The sequence below is a fragment of the Tympanuchus pallidicinctus genome, unplaced genomic scaffold (assembly GCF_026119805.1).
Source record: "Tympanuchus pallidicinctus isolate F22 unplaced genomic scaffold, pur_lepc_1.0 scaffold7, whole genome shotgun sequence".
NCBI classification, from domain to species: domain Eukaryota; kingdom Metazoa; phylum Chordata; class Aves; order Galliformes; family Phasianidae; genus Tympanuchus; species Tympanuchus pallidicinctus.
In genome coordinates, this window is record NW_026294791.1 from 28492038 (window position 1) to 28510196 (window position 18159).

At 38.1% G+C, this 18159-nt stretch overlaps 1 protein-coding gene across 7 annotated transcripts in view; it reads right to left on the reverse strand.

The window, feature by feature from the left end:
- PLA2G4A (phospholipase A2 group IVA) overlaps nt 1-18159 on the reverse strand; it is a 107310-nt gene that overhangs the window by 4706 nt on the left and 84445 nt on the right. For all 7 annotated transcript variants that reach the window (XM_052665678.1, XM_052665677.1, XM_052665682.1 and 4 more), the window contains 6 exons: nt 16157-16271; nt 13485-13622; nt 13062-13154; nt 10802-10873; nt 8406-8648; nt 2135-2319 (listed from right to left, as the gene is read on the reverse strand). In XM_052665678.1, the coding sequence (XP_052521638.1) occupies nt 2135-2319; nt 8406-8648; nt 10802-10873; nt 13062-13154; nt 13485-13622; nt 16157-16271 (846 nt within the window). The remainder of the gene's footprint in view (nt 1-2134; nt 2320-8405; nt 8649-10801; nt 10874-13061; nt 13155-13484; nt 13623-16156; nt 16272-18159) is intronic.

Sequence of the window (18159 nt, forward strand, 5' to 3'; positions counted from 1 at the left end):
GACAGGTAGGAAAAAAACATTTGTAATTTTACTTGCAAACTGAGTATCAGCACTATGGAAACCAGTGAGAGTTAATAAACACAAGTCTACGCATTGTTATGTTCCCAGTCACATCACAACACAGGGGAGCATTTGAAAGCATGCTAAGCAAAAGAGTCTAGAAAACAGTCTTTTTTTCCTTCTAACAAGTCAGTAAACAAAATAATTTGCAAATAATGACTCAAAAGCATTTAACGAGGGTGTGTGAAAGGGAGGGGAAGGAAAATCAACATATTCAGTCTTGGTTTTAAATGAAATAGGACCTTTCTTGGAGCAAATGTTTTGGATACACAAGAGATTAAGAGACAGTGGGTGTAAAACCATAAAACAATAAAACAAGTGTGGAGCCACTGACTTCAGCTGGCTGATTTTCCAATGTGGTAGAGTACTAAAAGCGTATCAGAGTGCTACCATAGACAGAACAAGCCCAACTGTTAAACTGATATCTACTCTTCATAGCACTATGCACAGCCAGTAAACAAAACCTGTTCCTGTCCTTTAGGCCATTATCATGCAACCTCTGCCTCTATGTGGTGGGCTCTATGCGCATTAGCTAGAGGTACATCACTATTTTTATTATACGCGTATTGGTGCTTCAGGAACAAAAGAATCATTCCCTTCAACAGCAGCTTTACCATTTACCACTAAAATCCCAAGGCATCATTTAATTTTCTCACTGTCCTTTCTTTTGTAAAATGAATTCACCTTTTCAAACTTAGAGTTTACAGAAAAACTTTCAGGACACCATCCAGATATGTTCACCAAAATGGCACAGAAAACTGCAACGGATTGAGATAGAAGGCTCAATGCATAGGAAAAGTAATAGAAACAACTACGTAGAGCCTTCTACGTAGGCCCCATGTGCAGAACATAAAAAAGAGCGTAATAAATGTTTCAGAAGAGATGACAGAATTGTATTAGTAAATCCAGCTGATATGGAAGGTAGTCATGACAAATTAGGAAAGAAATTTTTAAATGAATAAATACTTAGAGGAAGAAAGACGATTCTGGGATTGAATCAAAATGAAAGGTCCTGGCACTACTCCAATTCCTCTCAGAGTTCTACTCTTTCCAGCAGCCCCCAAGACACCTGGAGATTATGAAGTTATTCTTTTCTAGTCCTTTTGCTTTTCTTTGCATTTGAAAACTGTGATCTTAATGTTGTTCTGAGGTTTCGTTCCTTGATAGTCAGAAGGAAAAAAAAAGCTCTTTCTTTGTTCTAATTAAAAGTTGCCTGTACACTAACAAAGAACACCAGGTGTTCCTCAATTAGCATGCTTTCTTGGTTTCCTTAAAACTTATTTATTAAAATTCACTCGGGTTTCAAATAAATGTTCCCTATTCTTTAAGATCCTCACAATAGACTATGAAGTGCTGCTGTTTCTTTATCAGCTATCAAATCATTCAACATTAACCTTTTTTTGATCAGCTGCAGCTGTCTGGATGCAGAACTTGTACAGACTGTGTGGCCTAACAGCCATGCTTTCTACACCTGCTAAAGAAAGTAAGCAGGTGTATTTATTCTGTATTTAATCTGTACTTTTCTGTGGTTTTTGCTTTGGCATGAACACATTTAGGCATACTACTTAAAACAGCACAGGGATTATCCTAGAGAGATGAAAATGAACAGGTAGTTTCATTTACAAAATGTTATACATTTAGCAATACCAGAGTAGCTGAGTGAAAACCTGTTTTGACAAGGCAACGACAGAAAAACATTAGTTTGCATCACAGAAGAGAACAGCTGTACAGATCTAAAAGCACAACAGTAAACTTAACTGTTAACTACTGATATAAAATCAGCAATTCAGCATGACAGCAAGACTTTCATAAAAAGCAACACAGCTACTACTCTAAATAGTGGTTTGCAGAGATGCAAATTACATTCTTCTACTTTGTGTCACTTGTCTTGTGTAAGTCATGTAAACAGGAACTGAGGCAGAGTGGAATATTCTGCCTTGGTGTGGAAACAAATTGCTTTAATGCTGTAGACAGACAGAATTGCCAGCGTTAAGTGAGCAACCAGTTCAACTAGAAAAATAAAATTTAACTTAAATTTATTAATGCAAATAAGAGAATACCCTATCTTACTTACTTTGAAAGGCGGACTGGAATCACTTGGCCTTGCTGAAAAATCGAAAGAGATGATGAGATCAACTCCTCTTTGAGGTCTTAGGATAAGTGGATATGGAAGGTTAAATGTAAGACCACTGTCCACAATGTGAATCTTTTTGCTCTTCACATCTAGTGGCTCATATATCCTCTCAAACTCATCAGGATCTATGCAGAACAAATGAAAACAAAACAAAACAGGAACACATCAATCAATTAAAAACTGCAATTTTGATGGAGTTTTTAATGTTTCCCCAAGTAATGAAGAATCTAGAAACTTTAAAATGCTCAGTATTCCAGCTAATCATTAAAAGAACACATATATCACCTTAAATCTCATCAACTAGAGAAGCAGAAAAAGAAACAGGTGGGATGGTCCCAATAGGTCATGTGCAGCAACTCCCTGCCTCAAGGCAGAAGCAGAAGTGGCTCAAGGTGTAACTGGTGAGGACAGATGCCCAGCTATCCCTGGCCTTACTAGCTTTATCCCTTATACCCAACAACACAAGACACAAAGGAAAGTGTTTGTGGGATGCCAAGATAGAATCCTAAAGTATATCCCATGCCCTACAATCCCTGCCTAGCCTTCTCCCCAAGTTTCTCACCTAAACCTTCTGTTCTTTCCAGCTCCTCTTCACCCAAATAACTGGAATTTGCCCACAGAGCTTCAAAGTGGATCTGCTCTGGGGAACTGGTTGTCTCTGTCTGTTCCTGACTGTTCAGGATGACAAGTCAAACAACTTGCTTCTCAACCCACTCCAAACCTCATGACCTCATTACTGTAACCCATATTCACATCTGAAATTAAGCAGTGGACAGAATTAGCTACTTACTGTCATTATAAAATAGTTCCTACGCCTAATGTTTTCAAACTAGACAACCTAATTTAAGATTCCTTCTGAGTCAAGTTATTCCATCGATGTCCAAATGGAAGGCTGAGGAAAATGATGTTTTCCTTTCAATCCCAATATTCTCTGGGTGCCACTCAGGAAAACCAAGTGAGTTTTGGCGGGTGTTTTTGTGCTATCCAATCCTCTGGATACTGTTAAACCATCCCTATAAGTAGGTAAAAATTTGCTCCTGACAATTATTTCTAGCTCCAGATTTTAAAAGTATTTCTGATTCATGGTTTAGCTTTTTAACTAAAAACAAATTACAATATCTATAGAGGGCAGTGTAATCTAAGTAATGCTGAATAGAATGCTGCAACTATTTCTTGTATGACTAAATTTACTATCATCTACCTATTAGTGGTAGAAATTATCTGAAAGAAAAATATTTTAACGTGAAAAAAAGAAGATCAAATCTGATTCAAATTCCAGTTTGAAAGAACAAACTTCTTTCTTCATTTCAAGATCCATGAGAAAAAAATATTGCTATGAGCAGCAAAACATTTATAGTATTTTTTTAGTTCTGTTATTATTATTCCCTAAACTGCAGTTGGATAAAAAATGATTAAAAAAATGACTCACCAGTTTCCTCATATTTGCTCTGATTCCTATAAAAAACATCGTCAAATTACTGCTTGGTGCTAAAGAGCTGAATAAGAGACTTATTTGAAAAACAGGTATATTTCATATCTGTTAATCAGCATAAATCAATGAAATTATATTAGAATTTATCGAATTACTTACGATCCAATATTTGCCATTGAAAAGATACACTTACTACACACACCTCTAGCACAATTAAAACAGTTCTGATCTCCCTCTCCTTTTTTGAAGACTGTATTTCAAACAATCTAAAATTATTCATTTTAAACCTTTGTTCTTGCTAGAATTCCCAACAATTGAAAAAACATCTTTGGTCAAGTTTTGTATTAGATTTTTTTAATAAAACTTGAGTTTGAAGCCAAATCAAGTTAACGGTGATCTTTTAAATTAAGTTTGTACCACCTCCTGTATTTTTTATGCTACTGCATACATAAATCCCCTACCAAAAACAAGACAGCTCTATGGAGACAGTGTTTGGGATACTATTTTCCAACTTATCATAACATAATTGTTAAGATACTTAATAGGATAAAGCATTGTAACATCATCACTGAATTTATAACGACCACATGGACTGTTATCATTATTCATGGACTCCTGTAATAACAGGAGAAATTCAATTTTAGAGCTTTTTTTTTTTTTTAATCACAGTATCTTTTAGAAGTAAATCTAGTTTTTGAACTGAGAAGAAAAGTTCCAAAACATAACCTACGTCCATGCTGTGTGTCCAGAATTAAAAACGCAGTGAAGATTATCCAGTAGTTATTTTATTTTAACGTCCTGAACTTAAGGGCAGACTAAGCATGTAGTTTGGTTGGATTTACATGATGGAGATGGAGGCCAGCAGTAGAACCAGTGAGGTAAGACAAGCTGCCAGACTGAACCATGCTGAATGAAGCACTGCTTACTTTATACCCTATGCTGCAGTTATTTTAAAGGGCTGGATAAGAAACCTTTATTCCATTTATATTTTACAACACGCGCTCCCAGGACTATCACACCACGTACTCCAGTAGCCCCGCTACGTCAGCCCACCATTATGAGATAGAGTGAAGGCTGAAATAATATTTATGCTTTGAGAGCCTAGGATGTGAATTTTCAGATCAGGCAGACTGCTCTTCTGAAAGATGTATCTGTATGAAGAGAAGCTTTCAGGTCACGGAACAGCCACAGAGAGAAGCACGAAATGCTTGCCTGGTCTGCAGCAATCGGATATACAGCCAGCTTGGAAATAAACAAGAGCTGCTTGGAAATAAAAAAATACTGTGCTCTAGCGACCAAACTTTGTCACAGATGGCAGCTTCAATGAAAGTAAGGAGGATGAAAAGGGCATTTGCTATTGACGTGCATTTACTATAGCAGAGTTTCCATAAATAATGAAGCAAGGAAGTGGAGATTATAAGTAAGGAAGTGGAAATTGTAAGTTGTTTTTTTTTTCCCCTATTGTTATTCGTATGGCATTTTCTCAAGGAATTTTGGTGTGTTGTAATATTAAGGCACAGAAATAAAACAACTCTGAATTCACAATGAAACTGCTCAAGAAACGTAAACTTTGAAGCATATTTGTAGTCAGTTAAAAAAACTCTCAGTACAAATGGAATCCGCAGCAAAATGATGCCAAGTATTTTCATTATATAAGCTGGGGATGTAAGCACCAAAGAGACAGAATTCACAAAGTAGAGCACACACATGAAAAAAAACAAAATCACAATACAGTTCAAATACAGGTGCTAGACTGGCATTTTCACCAATTTATAACTCTTAATGAGCCCACTGCAAGAGCAGTTTTCTCATGTACACTCTCTGCTTCAGTGCTTAAGGAGTTAGATGCTGGCCCACTGACTTAGGCAGCAGTAATCCCACTGATTGTCACAAGAACAGAATCTGGTCTGTAGGAGTGTTTCTTTCTAAGCAGACTGCACACCCATGCTGAACTCCCAGAGCATGAGTCTGTGAAAGGCTTGAGATTACTGGAGATGTAAAACATTACTTTTTGATTCATTTACTTTTCTGTTCATATACATTTTGATTCATTTACTTTTCTGTTTGGGGTTAATAAAAGCGAAGTTTAAGAAATCCAGACTTCTCTGTACTCAAGCTGCTAGGAAAATTCTTACTGATAGGAATAAATATGCAGTGCTTAAATGCAACCAGTGCCATGGTAATACATGGTATTTCAAATTTATTCCTAAGTTTCTTTTCTATCTATTCCTCTGGATTCCCAGGTTCTTACAGCTATTAGCAAAATTCACCAGCAGCATTAAAAAATGGATACGTTCTGCATTACTGAATGATTAATTTTTAGATTAACTGCTGACATTTTGTGCTTTGTTTTGGCTTTTTATTACTCCTGGCTACATTGGAGCCATTCACAGATGTTAGATTTTTAGTTGTTAATTCAGGTTTATGAGCCTGGGCTCCCAAAAAACACTAAAAACTTGCAGCTATAGCAAACTTCCACCAGACATTTTAGCCCAAGAATTTTCAGGTGACAGACAGTCAAGTAATTGCCTCAGAGAAACAGACTCATTCTGTCAAGCCTGCATTTTACTTCAACTGAAATTAAAATCCAGGAAGCTGATAGTTGATATTGAAGATTATCCACGTGTCTTAATTATGCAAAATTCTCATCAACTGTCACTTTTTCCAACCGTAAGTTTACTACCCGCTTTCCTGCCTCTTTTAGAACCATTATAAATATTAAGATTACCCAGTTGTAAACACCTCTGAGATGGTAGAAATATTTAGAAAGTGGAATACAGATGGAAATTACTATACAACCACTCAAAGGGATTTGTTACATTAACAAATACACATTAGACAGCGCCTGCTCCTTAAGCTTTTAAATGACATCTGGTATTTACTATTGCCTAATGACTGACTGAGACAATCTATTTCCTCTGGATAGAAAATAGGGACTGAAGTGACTGTTATAACATGGTTGACAGTGCTGTGCTGCCACACAAGAACATGAAAGGAACAGAGAATGGCAGCTCCTTGACTTGAAAGATGTCAATAATAATCTACAAGCATTGCAGTTTGTACCACAGAAACTCCACACTGTATCTTGACTGTGACTTAACTTCTCTATAGGGAAAACCACATCCATAACGCAGTGCTCTGTTGTCTACTAAGGAAGAAAAAAAGTGCACCAGAGACAAAAGAAAACTCAGAAATTCAGAGGCTTTCACTGAGCAGAGTGTAATTAACACTGCCAATAGGAAGTCTTTGAAATGCTAATTAAATGTGATACCTAATTCTCTACACCTACTGTCCTATTCACCATGCAGTTCATGCAGAGGGGTGGGGAAAGGCACTGAACAACTTCTGCAAATTGATTTTTTTCTTAAATTCAAGTTTGCCACCAGCATGCTTGCTTCCTGCTTATGACAAGATGAAATTGGGTATAGAAGGACCCTGATGAGGTTTAATAAGAGCAAGTGTAGAGTCTTGTACCTGGGCAGGAATAACTGCGTGTATCAGTACAGGTTGGGGGCTGACCTGCTGGAGAGGAGCTCAGGAGAAGAGTCTGGGTGTCCTGCTGGACAACAGGTTGGCTATGAGCCAGCAGTGTGGCCTGGGGGCCAAGAAGGCCAATGCTGTCCTGCAGTGCATTAAAAAGAGCGTGGCCAGCAGGTTGAAGGAGATGATCCTCCCCCTCTGCTCTATCCTGATGAGGCCACACAGACCATGGGCTCCCCTGTACAAAATAGACAGGGACCTCCGACAAGGAGTCCAGTGGAGGACCACAAAGATGATGAAGGGCCTGGAGCATCTCCTGTGTGAGGAAATTCTGAAAGACCAGGGTCTGTTTAGCAAGGGGAAAAGAAGTTTGGAGGGGGCGGGGGGAGAGGTGGGATCAGATGAATGTTAATAAATATCTAAAGGGAGGTGGGAGAAAAACAGATGAGGCCAGGCTCTTCTCAGTGGTATGTAGCAATAGGACAAGGAGTAATGGCCTAAAACTTGAACTTGAAAGATCTGTACTAACATGCAGACAAACTTCTTTGCAGTGACGGAGCACTGGAACAAGCTGCCCAGAGAGGTTGTGGAGTCTCCTTCTATGAAACCCCTTCTATTCAAGCCCCATCTGGATGCTGACCTGTGCCACCTATTGTAGGGTGCCTGCTTTCGCAAGGGGTTTGGACTCAGCGATCTCTTGAGGTCCCTTCCAACCCCTGAGACTGTGAAATGCAGATGCGTCTGACAAATCAGTCACACTGGGAGGAACATGGAGTCAGGAAGACAAGGATGTTCAACTAAAGAAGTGCACTGCCTCCACAGGATTGTCAGAGGAAAACAAAAGTGTCAGAAGCTACAGAAAAGCTGTAGAAGGAGAAGGAGAGGTTCTCCTTCCATCCAAAGGCTTAGCCTGTGAAAAGAACACAGACCGTCCCTTGGAGCAGCCCAAGTGAGTAAGAAGCAGCCTTAATGAAGAGTGCCACACACAAAAATGGCTTGATCCCCTCTGTCAGCATCTCCTTGAAAACAAAGCCAAAATGGTAGCAGTTGTGCTGTAGAGCTTGTCAGGGGATTCAGGAAGTAGGTGGCAGGCAAAACTGTTGTGCAGTGCTTTTTGTGACTCCCAGTCATCTGACAACCTTCAGTGCTGGTCAGTACTCATGACTGCTTATAGAGAAATGTTGTCCCACCTTTGTTCAAGAGCAGTTGTAAGCCCTGTAGTTTGAGTAAATGTTACCATATTGAGGAACACAGTTTAATCAATGAATATGCAGCAACACAGACTTTCTGCAAACTAACCTGCAACGGCTGCATCTAGTTCATCTTCTTCCACAGATTCCTGAGTCAGGAGGTCTGCCAGAGGAGACAGTGGGTAACAGCTGTTGAGGTTCAATCCCAGCATGAAGTTGTGCACTTTCCCAGCACGTCCTTCCCTGGTATTGAAAAGGGCACTATCACCCACCAAAGCCATCAGCATTCGCTGCACCCAGCTTTCTTGGCTGCTGTTCTGATACTCTTCATTTGCCTCTGAATTTTCAGTACCTTTAGAGGACAAAAGAAAAAATTCAGTGGTAAGCTAATTAACATGTGAAGTATTAAACCAAAATTCCTAGGTCTTTTGAAATAAAATACCAATTAAAATAAGCAGAACTAGGCCACTGCCTTCTTTCAAAGAGCCACAGACTGAATGAAGGAGCTTATGGAGAGAATGGATAGAAATCATCCTGTCACCTTTACAAGCCAGCGAATGTTCTCATTTGCACTATAGCAGTGTGGATATATCCAACAGGAAAACATGCTGGGACTATGTTAGATGACCTGAGCTGTATTTTAGCTAGTCTGGATGGCAAAGGCAAGAAAAATATGACTTTATCTGTCCTAGACTCAGGTGAGAAACTTGAGTCACCAATATCTGTATACTGTAGACTCAAATTCATCTGGATGTATATTGATATCTCTTTCATCCTTTGCTGACTGCTAGAAATCCAGCTTTCCTTAAGGAACCAGAGCTAGGCCTCTGAATCTTCATAAAATCTTTGTTTGGTTCTCCTGAGCACATCCCTTTACTGTGCCACTGGAAAATACCAAGGTATGTCCACCTTTCTCAGGTGGAGATACAATATTTATACTGGCTCTGGGTGGTCTGCTCAAATAGAGGTCATTTCTATTTTACTTAACTGCAGACAATCTCAGAGTTAGATGTATTCCTCACAGTCATAGTGGATACGGAAGTAGGCATAAAGTTGTAGATATCAGATATAAATTCTGTGATATCTGCATAAATGAGAATGCTATCACACAGAAATTCTAAAATATCTGAAAAAGATAACTTCACTAGAGATAATAATCAATATTTAATTTTACTTAAGAAGTACAATTGAATGTCCAGTCTTAAATATCTACATATCTAAATATCTGTTATAAATGCTAAAATGACTTGGACTGGTGTGACCATTTATAACCTGCCATAACACAGCTTTTCCATTGCTTTGTACATTGAGATCACTCAAACTCAGGCTCTTTAAACAAGAAGAGAGATAACAAACATCAAACACCACGGAGTTCTGAGGTCCAATATCCATAGAAAAATATCCTATAGAAGATGAGCAAGTGCACACAGCACAGATCTGTAGGTTGTCCTCCACTATGGCTACAAACTGTGAAAAAAATGTAGTGTTTCTTGCTGGCTTAAATAAGAGCTTCTAGTACTTAAACAGGAAATCTGCAGCATAAAAAGTGATATCACCCTTCCCTATTATTTTACACATAAGGGAAATGAAGAAGCAATCATTCAGCTCAGCTAATGACCCAATCAAAGGCTCAAGATTTCACAAGGTTTTCTTTTCTTCCTGCAGACTTTAAAATTACAAATAAGCACACAGAGCCACATTCCCATTCTTGCCTAAGTTGTTAAAAAAATAATTGAATTCTTCAGATGAAAATCACTATTATCCCTGTATCATCATGTACAGAAAATGTTATTAGGATAAGACCGGATCCTGAACTGAAATCTCACACATCCTCAGGTGGTTCAGATGCCTGAATTTTTTCAGTAGGATCTTTTCTTACTGCACATGGTTGTGCCTGTTCTGGGAAACTGGATTTGGGCACTGTTTAAAGCACTACGCCAACCACTAGGAATTTCCTGTACCAGATATTGTTTGTACAGGTGCTGGAAGATATCTATGAATACTGGAAACACAAAGTAAACCATTCACAAGTAAATATTTGATAAGGAGCCCTTCATAACAATGAGTAGTACTAGTTTGCTATGCAGATAACAATTCAAGCACGCCTCTGAGCTCCATTGCTTGCTGAACTTCAGGAGATCACTGGCTCAGAAAGTCTGAATTTTGGATGTACGTGAAAGTGCAAATCACTGTGAAGCCTTGCTGGGTGGATGCTAAGACTGAAGGCATGCAAGAGAATCATTTACTCACTGACCTGAGCAGGAGACACAAGGTCAAGCCAAAGGCTTTCTGAGGGCTTTTGATCAAGACATCTTTGTTTTCCTGAGCCACTGGCTCCTTTAAAACCCTTCTGCTAAATAGTTAAGTTTTATCATTGTTATCACTTGCAAGAGGCTGATAAGACTTAGGAAAATGGGATTTGACAACATCGTTCAAATTTGAATATGTTACAAGAAAGCTGATGAAGAAAGTAAAGTATGAAATAAAATGTGTTGATTTCCTTACCTTTTGGATGCTGTGATTCATCTTCACTGTCTGAGCTGTCATTACTTACAAGGTGCTTTAGTCTAATATTTTCTGTTAAAGAAATACAAAATTACTTTGAACTACTACAGCTTAACTGTCAGGATAGCTAAGAATTTCAAACCAATTTGAGGCATAAAACTGTGATATTTTTCATAATAGAGAACACAGCTAAGAAATTTAATCTGTTGTGGACATCTCTATGTTCAGAATCTGATCAGAATACATTGCTGTTAGCTTGCAATTTTTGCTAAGCTCCTGAAATAAGCAGATTAACCAAAAGGTTGGAAAAAAAGAAAAAAAAAAAACAACAAAAGGAAAACCTAAAGCAGTACACACTATCTGCTGCTGCATCACATTTGACACATTCAGCTGAAGTAAAATTCAGATGTATAGCTTAAATGTCTCAGTAACTCCTAGCAAACTAGGAAGACAACAGGAGATCTCTTAATCCACTGCTAATATTCAAACAGAGGAACACTGCTGCAGCTCAGAGAGCACTGGGACACTGCTCTCAGAAGTAGGGTTTGGGTTTTGGGTGGTCCTCTGTGAAGCCAATGACTGAACTCTGTGATCTGTGGGGGTCACTTCCAACTTGGAATATTCTATCATCATATTCTATGATGATACATTCATCTTTTAGGTTGTCATTTCCACCATATGCCATATTAAAGCAATGGTAATATCACTCTGTTATTTTACCTCAAGGTTAAAATCTATTTCCTGTAAGTATATAGACTGGAGAGAGATTTACCATAATGCCAACTGAAAAAAAAAAATACAGCTTTATTAATCTCTGTAAAGAATAACAAATACAGATGACTACCATTGTTGCTTTTTTTCTGAAGATATATGTAGCTATATAAAATCACATAACAAAACAAAAGAGCTCTTGTCATCATGGATTTTTCCTTAAATACTTTCTAATACTGAGGGATCCTCAATCACTATCCAAAAAACGCCAATAAAATACAACACACATACCAAAGACAAACATGTACAAATTCTAAAGCCACGTCACACAAAACAGTTGAAAATTCAATATCAGTAATTAAAAAGGAAGATAACAAAAATAACAAATCCAGTTTTAGGACATTACATCATCTCTGTAAAGCAAACCTTAAGAAAAAGTGCTTGTTTGCTGCTGCTAAGTATGACTAACAGATTCTCTGTACAACCATGGCTCTTCTGATGCCTGCTGGCATTTTGCCATACACTCTAGAGGTACTGAGGTACTGGGACATCTGCAGCTCTGGTAACAGATTGTGGTTCTCCTCTAACCAGTATTTTAACATCTTAGAGTACACTTTTTAAATTACATGTGAAATAAATACAGACGTTAGCCAGTGGTAGGAGATAACAATCAGTATCTCAACATCATAAGCAATTACATAAACCCTTCTAGAAGCAAATTCATTAACAGACACCCTCCTTGGTTGTTAACGCTCATGATATGTACAAGGTATATGAACCTGAAGGCACAGGTCCCATTTTCTTCCATAAAGAAGTACAGTATCAAACAGCTAAGTAACATCTATTAGAAGAGAGATACAGCTGAGGGGCTTAAGGATTTGGTTTTTAATCATCTTCAACTTCATTCTAAAAAAAATGATCTGTCTATTGCTTTAGATAAATTTCCCTGTAATGCCTTCTTAATAGGAAAAAAAGTGTTAAAAAGCTGTTTCCTTATCAACAGCATTCTCAAATAGCAGTCTAACCCAAGCAAACTACAATTCTTTTGTTACGCTTATTTTGCCATATGTACATTAGGAATGGAAACAGAATCACCAAATTATTAAGTGAAGGATCAGAAAACAGCAGCTGATTTGTGATTAGAAATAAGTAATCTAACAATTCAGAAATGATAAAACTTATGTTTATTCGACTAATTTCTAGAGTAATGCAGCACTATGTCAAGAGATTATAAAAGCAACTATACAGCACTTGTCATCTTTCAGTCTGTAAAAATTAGTATAAGAGTGGTAGAATCTTACACCTCTATGAAAATAATAGGTAGACATATGCATGTGATGTTCATCTGACACTGATCAGAAAAGAAAGTAAGAAAAGTCTAGTTTTCTTTCCCTACCCTCTCTAGGATCCAGCAATGTCAGCAGTTCAAACTGCTTGCATTACACATCCTTCCAGTCACTACCAACAATGTGCCATCTTTCTTCAGAGAGTCCACTGAATCTTGTTAGGAACTGTTCTGCTTAATGGTATAATTATTTATGAAAGTTACCTAGTTCTTCTTCCATGGTGGGACCTTTGTTTTGAGAATTGGAGACACCGAGCACTCTGTTAAATAATATAGAAAACGCGCTGCCCCAGACACCTGTAAAGTGAAAACAAAAAATGAATGGAGGCTGGTAGAAGAAGAAAAAAGAAATAATAAAAACAAAAGCCAACCACATACTACAATATTTAAGTAGTTGCTTTCATTCCGAACAGACTTGTGATTATGGAACACATTATGTCAAACCCATATTTACTAGAAACCCAAAGCTAGGAAATGACATTCCACATCTGTGAAATCTTCCAAATGTTTGTCTTCTCACCAACTACAATGGTACTTCTTGCTTCCCATATTTTGTGCTTGTTTTTATAAGCATCTGTTAATGAACTATTAAAATTAGTTTCAAGTTTCCTTCCATCACGTACTTACCCATCAAGAAATGCAAAGGATTTTCACTGTATTTCTTCACCACTGTTCCCATAAAAAATTTGCTTCCAAACAAATCAGGAGACATAAAAGTGCCATACTTCGCCATACCGATTTCATACGGACTGAATTCCACCCAGTCTGCAAAATAAGAAATTTGCATCACCATCTCAATCTGAATAGAAACAGAGGATGTTCACACATAAATGCTGAGGCTCCCATCCAAGGTAACAAATATGAATTAAATTGGCTCTGAACCACCAGTAATGTCTCTTACATCGTGCAGATTTGAACATTTTGTTTGCAAATGAAGAACAGCCTTATGTCACAGCAAAGGAAGAATTGCCATTTCCATTCCCTCTTATTACAACAATATTTGGAGGAGAAATATAAGGTTGGAAGAACAAAAGGAAAAAAACAGCAAACACAAAATGTCATCTTGTTTTCATCTCTTAGTCCCATATGATTCCTTGTTACATAAAGCACCAATATGGATCTTAGTTCCAGGTTTCTTTTCCTTCACTGTGATCCCATCAAATATGCTATCCAAATTGTGGACGACAGCAACAAAGGCAAAAGAAAAATTATTTAACATGGCAAGAAAGAGTGTGATGTTGTGAAGGATTATAGCAGAGGCATTAAGGTTACACCAAAAATGTTTTCTTAGAAATGCAACAAGATAAGTCAAAGCTGAGAGGCACTTCAGAAAGTTACTAGTATCAAAATATGTTAATATTTTTTTAATATATACACTAACTTGACAAATAGAAGATTCATTCAAACACAAAGCAAGATATTCCAGAGCATTTTCTGACCTCAGAAGAAAATTCCAGAAGTGATTTACATTCTACAGCTTATGTCTCTAGAAAATGTATTTTAGTTGATTTTGAACTACTGTTTTTGTACAAGTGGAACTGTTTCTATTAGAGAATTTCCTTCATCTTTGAGCAAAAGTAAATAAAAAATACCTTACATTTTCACTACTTTAGTCATCTGCTTTATCTTGCAGATTTTTAATAGTGATCAATTTGGTCACTTATGTAATTATAGATTAGAACCAACCCTGAAGCAAAAAGTCAAAAGGAAGAGTTTTCAGAAATCCCCACAGATCACAGGATGCTATCCACTCATGCAGGTATTCAATGTTTCATTTGAAACAGTAAGAGGAAAGTTAACCATCTGTCCCCAAATAGAAAGATTTAATCATGACTGCTATGAGTTTCGTTTCGTGGGGCAATGCTTAACTACATGAATCAAGCATCCTACTTTCCAAATAAACCACCACAAATAAATTTTCAGTTATTAGAACAAAAGGAAATTCCTTTAAAGATCCAGTCCAGGAACTTAAAGCTATTTGCCTTTCATGTCACCAACAAGCTTTGGAAGGTATGTATTTCAGAATCATGCTGGTAGAGAAACAAGTTAGAATTAGAATTAACTTAAATCTGTGATTGTCTGCTTTCATTTTTCTATTTGCACTAATGATGATTTCTGAAAACATACTCTATTCACAGAAATAAGGCAACTGTCTTAAAACCTTAGCTTCTTCTGCCATTCCTGAAGCTCCCTGAGACAATAGCCACTCAAATCGGTGTCCCAAGAGAGAAGTCTCACACTGAAAGACAGAGAGTGAGAATGGAATCTGATACCATGAGAAACACTTAGGTGTTTCTAGGAGTTTCCCTGTCAAGTGGGTTAGTTCCTCATCTGTGGCTTGTTCCAAAATGTACCAATGTCAGAAGTCCTCCACTCCTCTCTGGATATCACTGGATATCAGTATCTTTTTATCATTTAGGAAGATATCTTAATTAAAAAAAAAAAGTATTTAAGAAGCAGTCTTCAACTAGATCACTGTAATTATGTTCAGTTACAGCGATTACTGCAGTTCTGGGTACAGCCAGCGCTGCCAGGGTCAGGAGTTCTGGGAAAGCATGCAGAGCCTGGGGCATGAGGGCAATTATCAGCTGCAGGAAATCTTGCACCATCACTCCTCCAAGGAACCTTACCTGATGTAACTAATGTATCTCAACTCTGAAACAACATGAAAGATCTCACCTATGTCTATGCAGTTGATCTAAAATACACTCTATTTGTCTTTCTGATTTACTTGGTAATAGGGTCAGGAAAAGATGCACCTTACAAGACAAGCAAAACCTCAGCTCCGGGCTATGCCATAAGGAATAGAAGTATTCAACATCTCTTCTCAAAGCTGCTTTGCTCTGATAGACTGCGTCCACATACTGACCCCAGCAACCAAGTACACACATAAGGACGTGCTCACTGATCCTTGCAGGTTCTACTGTCAGATTCCCAGTAGCCACTGAGCACAAACATGTCTATTTCATCAACATCTCTCCTAACACTCAGAACTGTTATGATTATGTTTTGCTTTGGTACATTTTTTATCACAGGTTCCTATTCTTGTTTTAAACGAGAACTCTCTGTAGTCAGTTCATAGCACTGTGAATTCCTGATAAATTCAAAAGAATGTTTAACAAAATGCCAGGTTCTTACCTAGTCCTTGCCACAAGGAAAATGAAGTGCATTCAAGTAACACGACACAATTATTCTCAGAAGTTAGAAAAAAAAAAAACAAAAACAGGCTTTTCCTTTTTTTACTCATGCACTTCTCATTCCTGGTTATAAATGATTACGCAGACAGATTGAAAACATACCTGCAAACATAAGCTCTGAGACATCTGGTTTGACGTGGAGACATGTAAAGAGTGGAAGAGCACACTGTGCTTCATTGACTTTCTCCTTCATGTCACTCAGAGTGGTGTCCATTCTCTGTGTGAAAAGAAAGAAGTTACATCCAAAGAGATCCTGTGACAGCCTGCTGATACTTTTGGAGACTACTCAATTTCTCTCGAAAATGGACAAAATAATTCCAATAAAACAGAAGAACTTGTAAAAGGAAACAATTTGGTTGAATGTATTTTATCTGTACAACTCAGAATCACACAGAATCACAGAACAGCCCAAGTTGGAAGGGACCTCAAGGATGATGAATCTCCAACCCCCCTGCCACATGCAGGGCCACCAACCTCCACATTTCATACCAGCCCAGGCTGCCCAGGGCCCCGTCCAAGCTGGCCTTGAACACCTCCAGGGATGGACGGGGCATCCACAGCCTCTCTGGGCAGCTGTTCCAGCACCTCCCTGCTCTCTCTGTAAAGAACTTCCCCCTGACTTCCAACCTAAATCTTCCCTCCCTCAATATAAAACCATTTCCCCTTGTCCTGCTGCTATCAACCCTTTCAAAGACTTGATAACTCAGGAGGAAAGGGATGGGCAAAGAGTTGATAGAAAGATTATACAAGCATGAGTTATATGAGAGCTACTCAGAAAATAATGCCTCCTATGTTATGCTGTTGGTCCATCACATCAGATGCAGATGTTGGTGGGATGGCAAAAGAGGTTGTACCTTCACACCAAAATCCTGTTACATGTTGTTGCTGTGTGACAGCTGGCAGCAGAGGGGCAGTCTGATAGAATAGTGCCTGACATGGATGTATACATGAAGGAAAGGAGTGAAACTGAAAGCCTCCATGCAGAAAAAAATGGCATCCGCTGACATTCACTGACGCTTGTGAACGTTTAAGGAGGCCAATCAGTGAATGTGAGCACAGTGAGGTGGTGGTGACAGAAATGTGAAAGACAAGTCATGTTCCAGACAGCCATGCAGACTTTTACCATTGTGACACAGAGGCATCACTTCATCACTGGTAAAGATGCACAAGTAATAGCGGTGACATGCTGAAAAAGAGTGTTTTGTAGCTGAGAATTTTCTCTGTCAAACAGTGCCACTGTGCTCTTTGTATCTGTTGTAGATTCCTTGGAAATAAATAGGAGGCTTTACTTTCACTGCAGTCTATGTAGAATCCAAGATAACATAATCACAAAGGAAACAGTACAGTTGGTCAGTGCAGGTTCTTCCCTGCTGATACTGCAAACCATTAAAGGAAAAACCTCTCATTCAGAACAGCCACTAACAATCATGTAATGTTTTTCAGTCTGTGCTGCTCCTAGGAACTCAGGAAAAGCTAGGAGAAGCAAACGGACCACTAAGAGGCTAACTAAGGGCCCTGCATCTCCCCCATATCGAGACTGCAATCAAGAAAAGAACGAAGATAGGACTAGGACTTGATACCTGCAGAAAACCAAGAGCTTTATATTCTTTACTTAATGACAGCGTCAGGTTCAGATTTCAGCTAAACATCTGTGCATTTGCTTAACTCCTTAGCATACAGGGACTTCTAACCAGCCTCACAGGATCATCAACATTCCTTTGCTGTGTTGCCTGTTTTTCAGTATTTTAATGTTTAAAACTAACATATGTACTTATGAAATGAACATGTGCATTAAAAAGTCTGCGAATCTATTAACACATTTCAATCTTACGATAAGATCAAATTCAATTCTGCTTACTTGACTCATTTCAACTTGAAGCCTGTGACTGATTCAGTCAAATAGGATTTGTCAATAATAAAATACAACAGTGTGAAACACTACTATTGTGTCACTTCTCAGAAAAACAATTAGTATTAGAGATGTGGATCTGGTCTTTCACATTGAAAATAATATTTTGTTAAGTAACTGCTGCTTCTCTCCTAGCAGAACGTGTGTAAAGATGTTGCAACATTGCATAACTGTTTGTTGAAAATGCTCGAGCAGC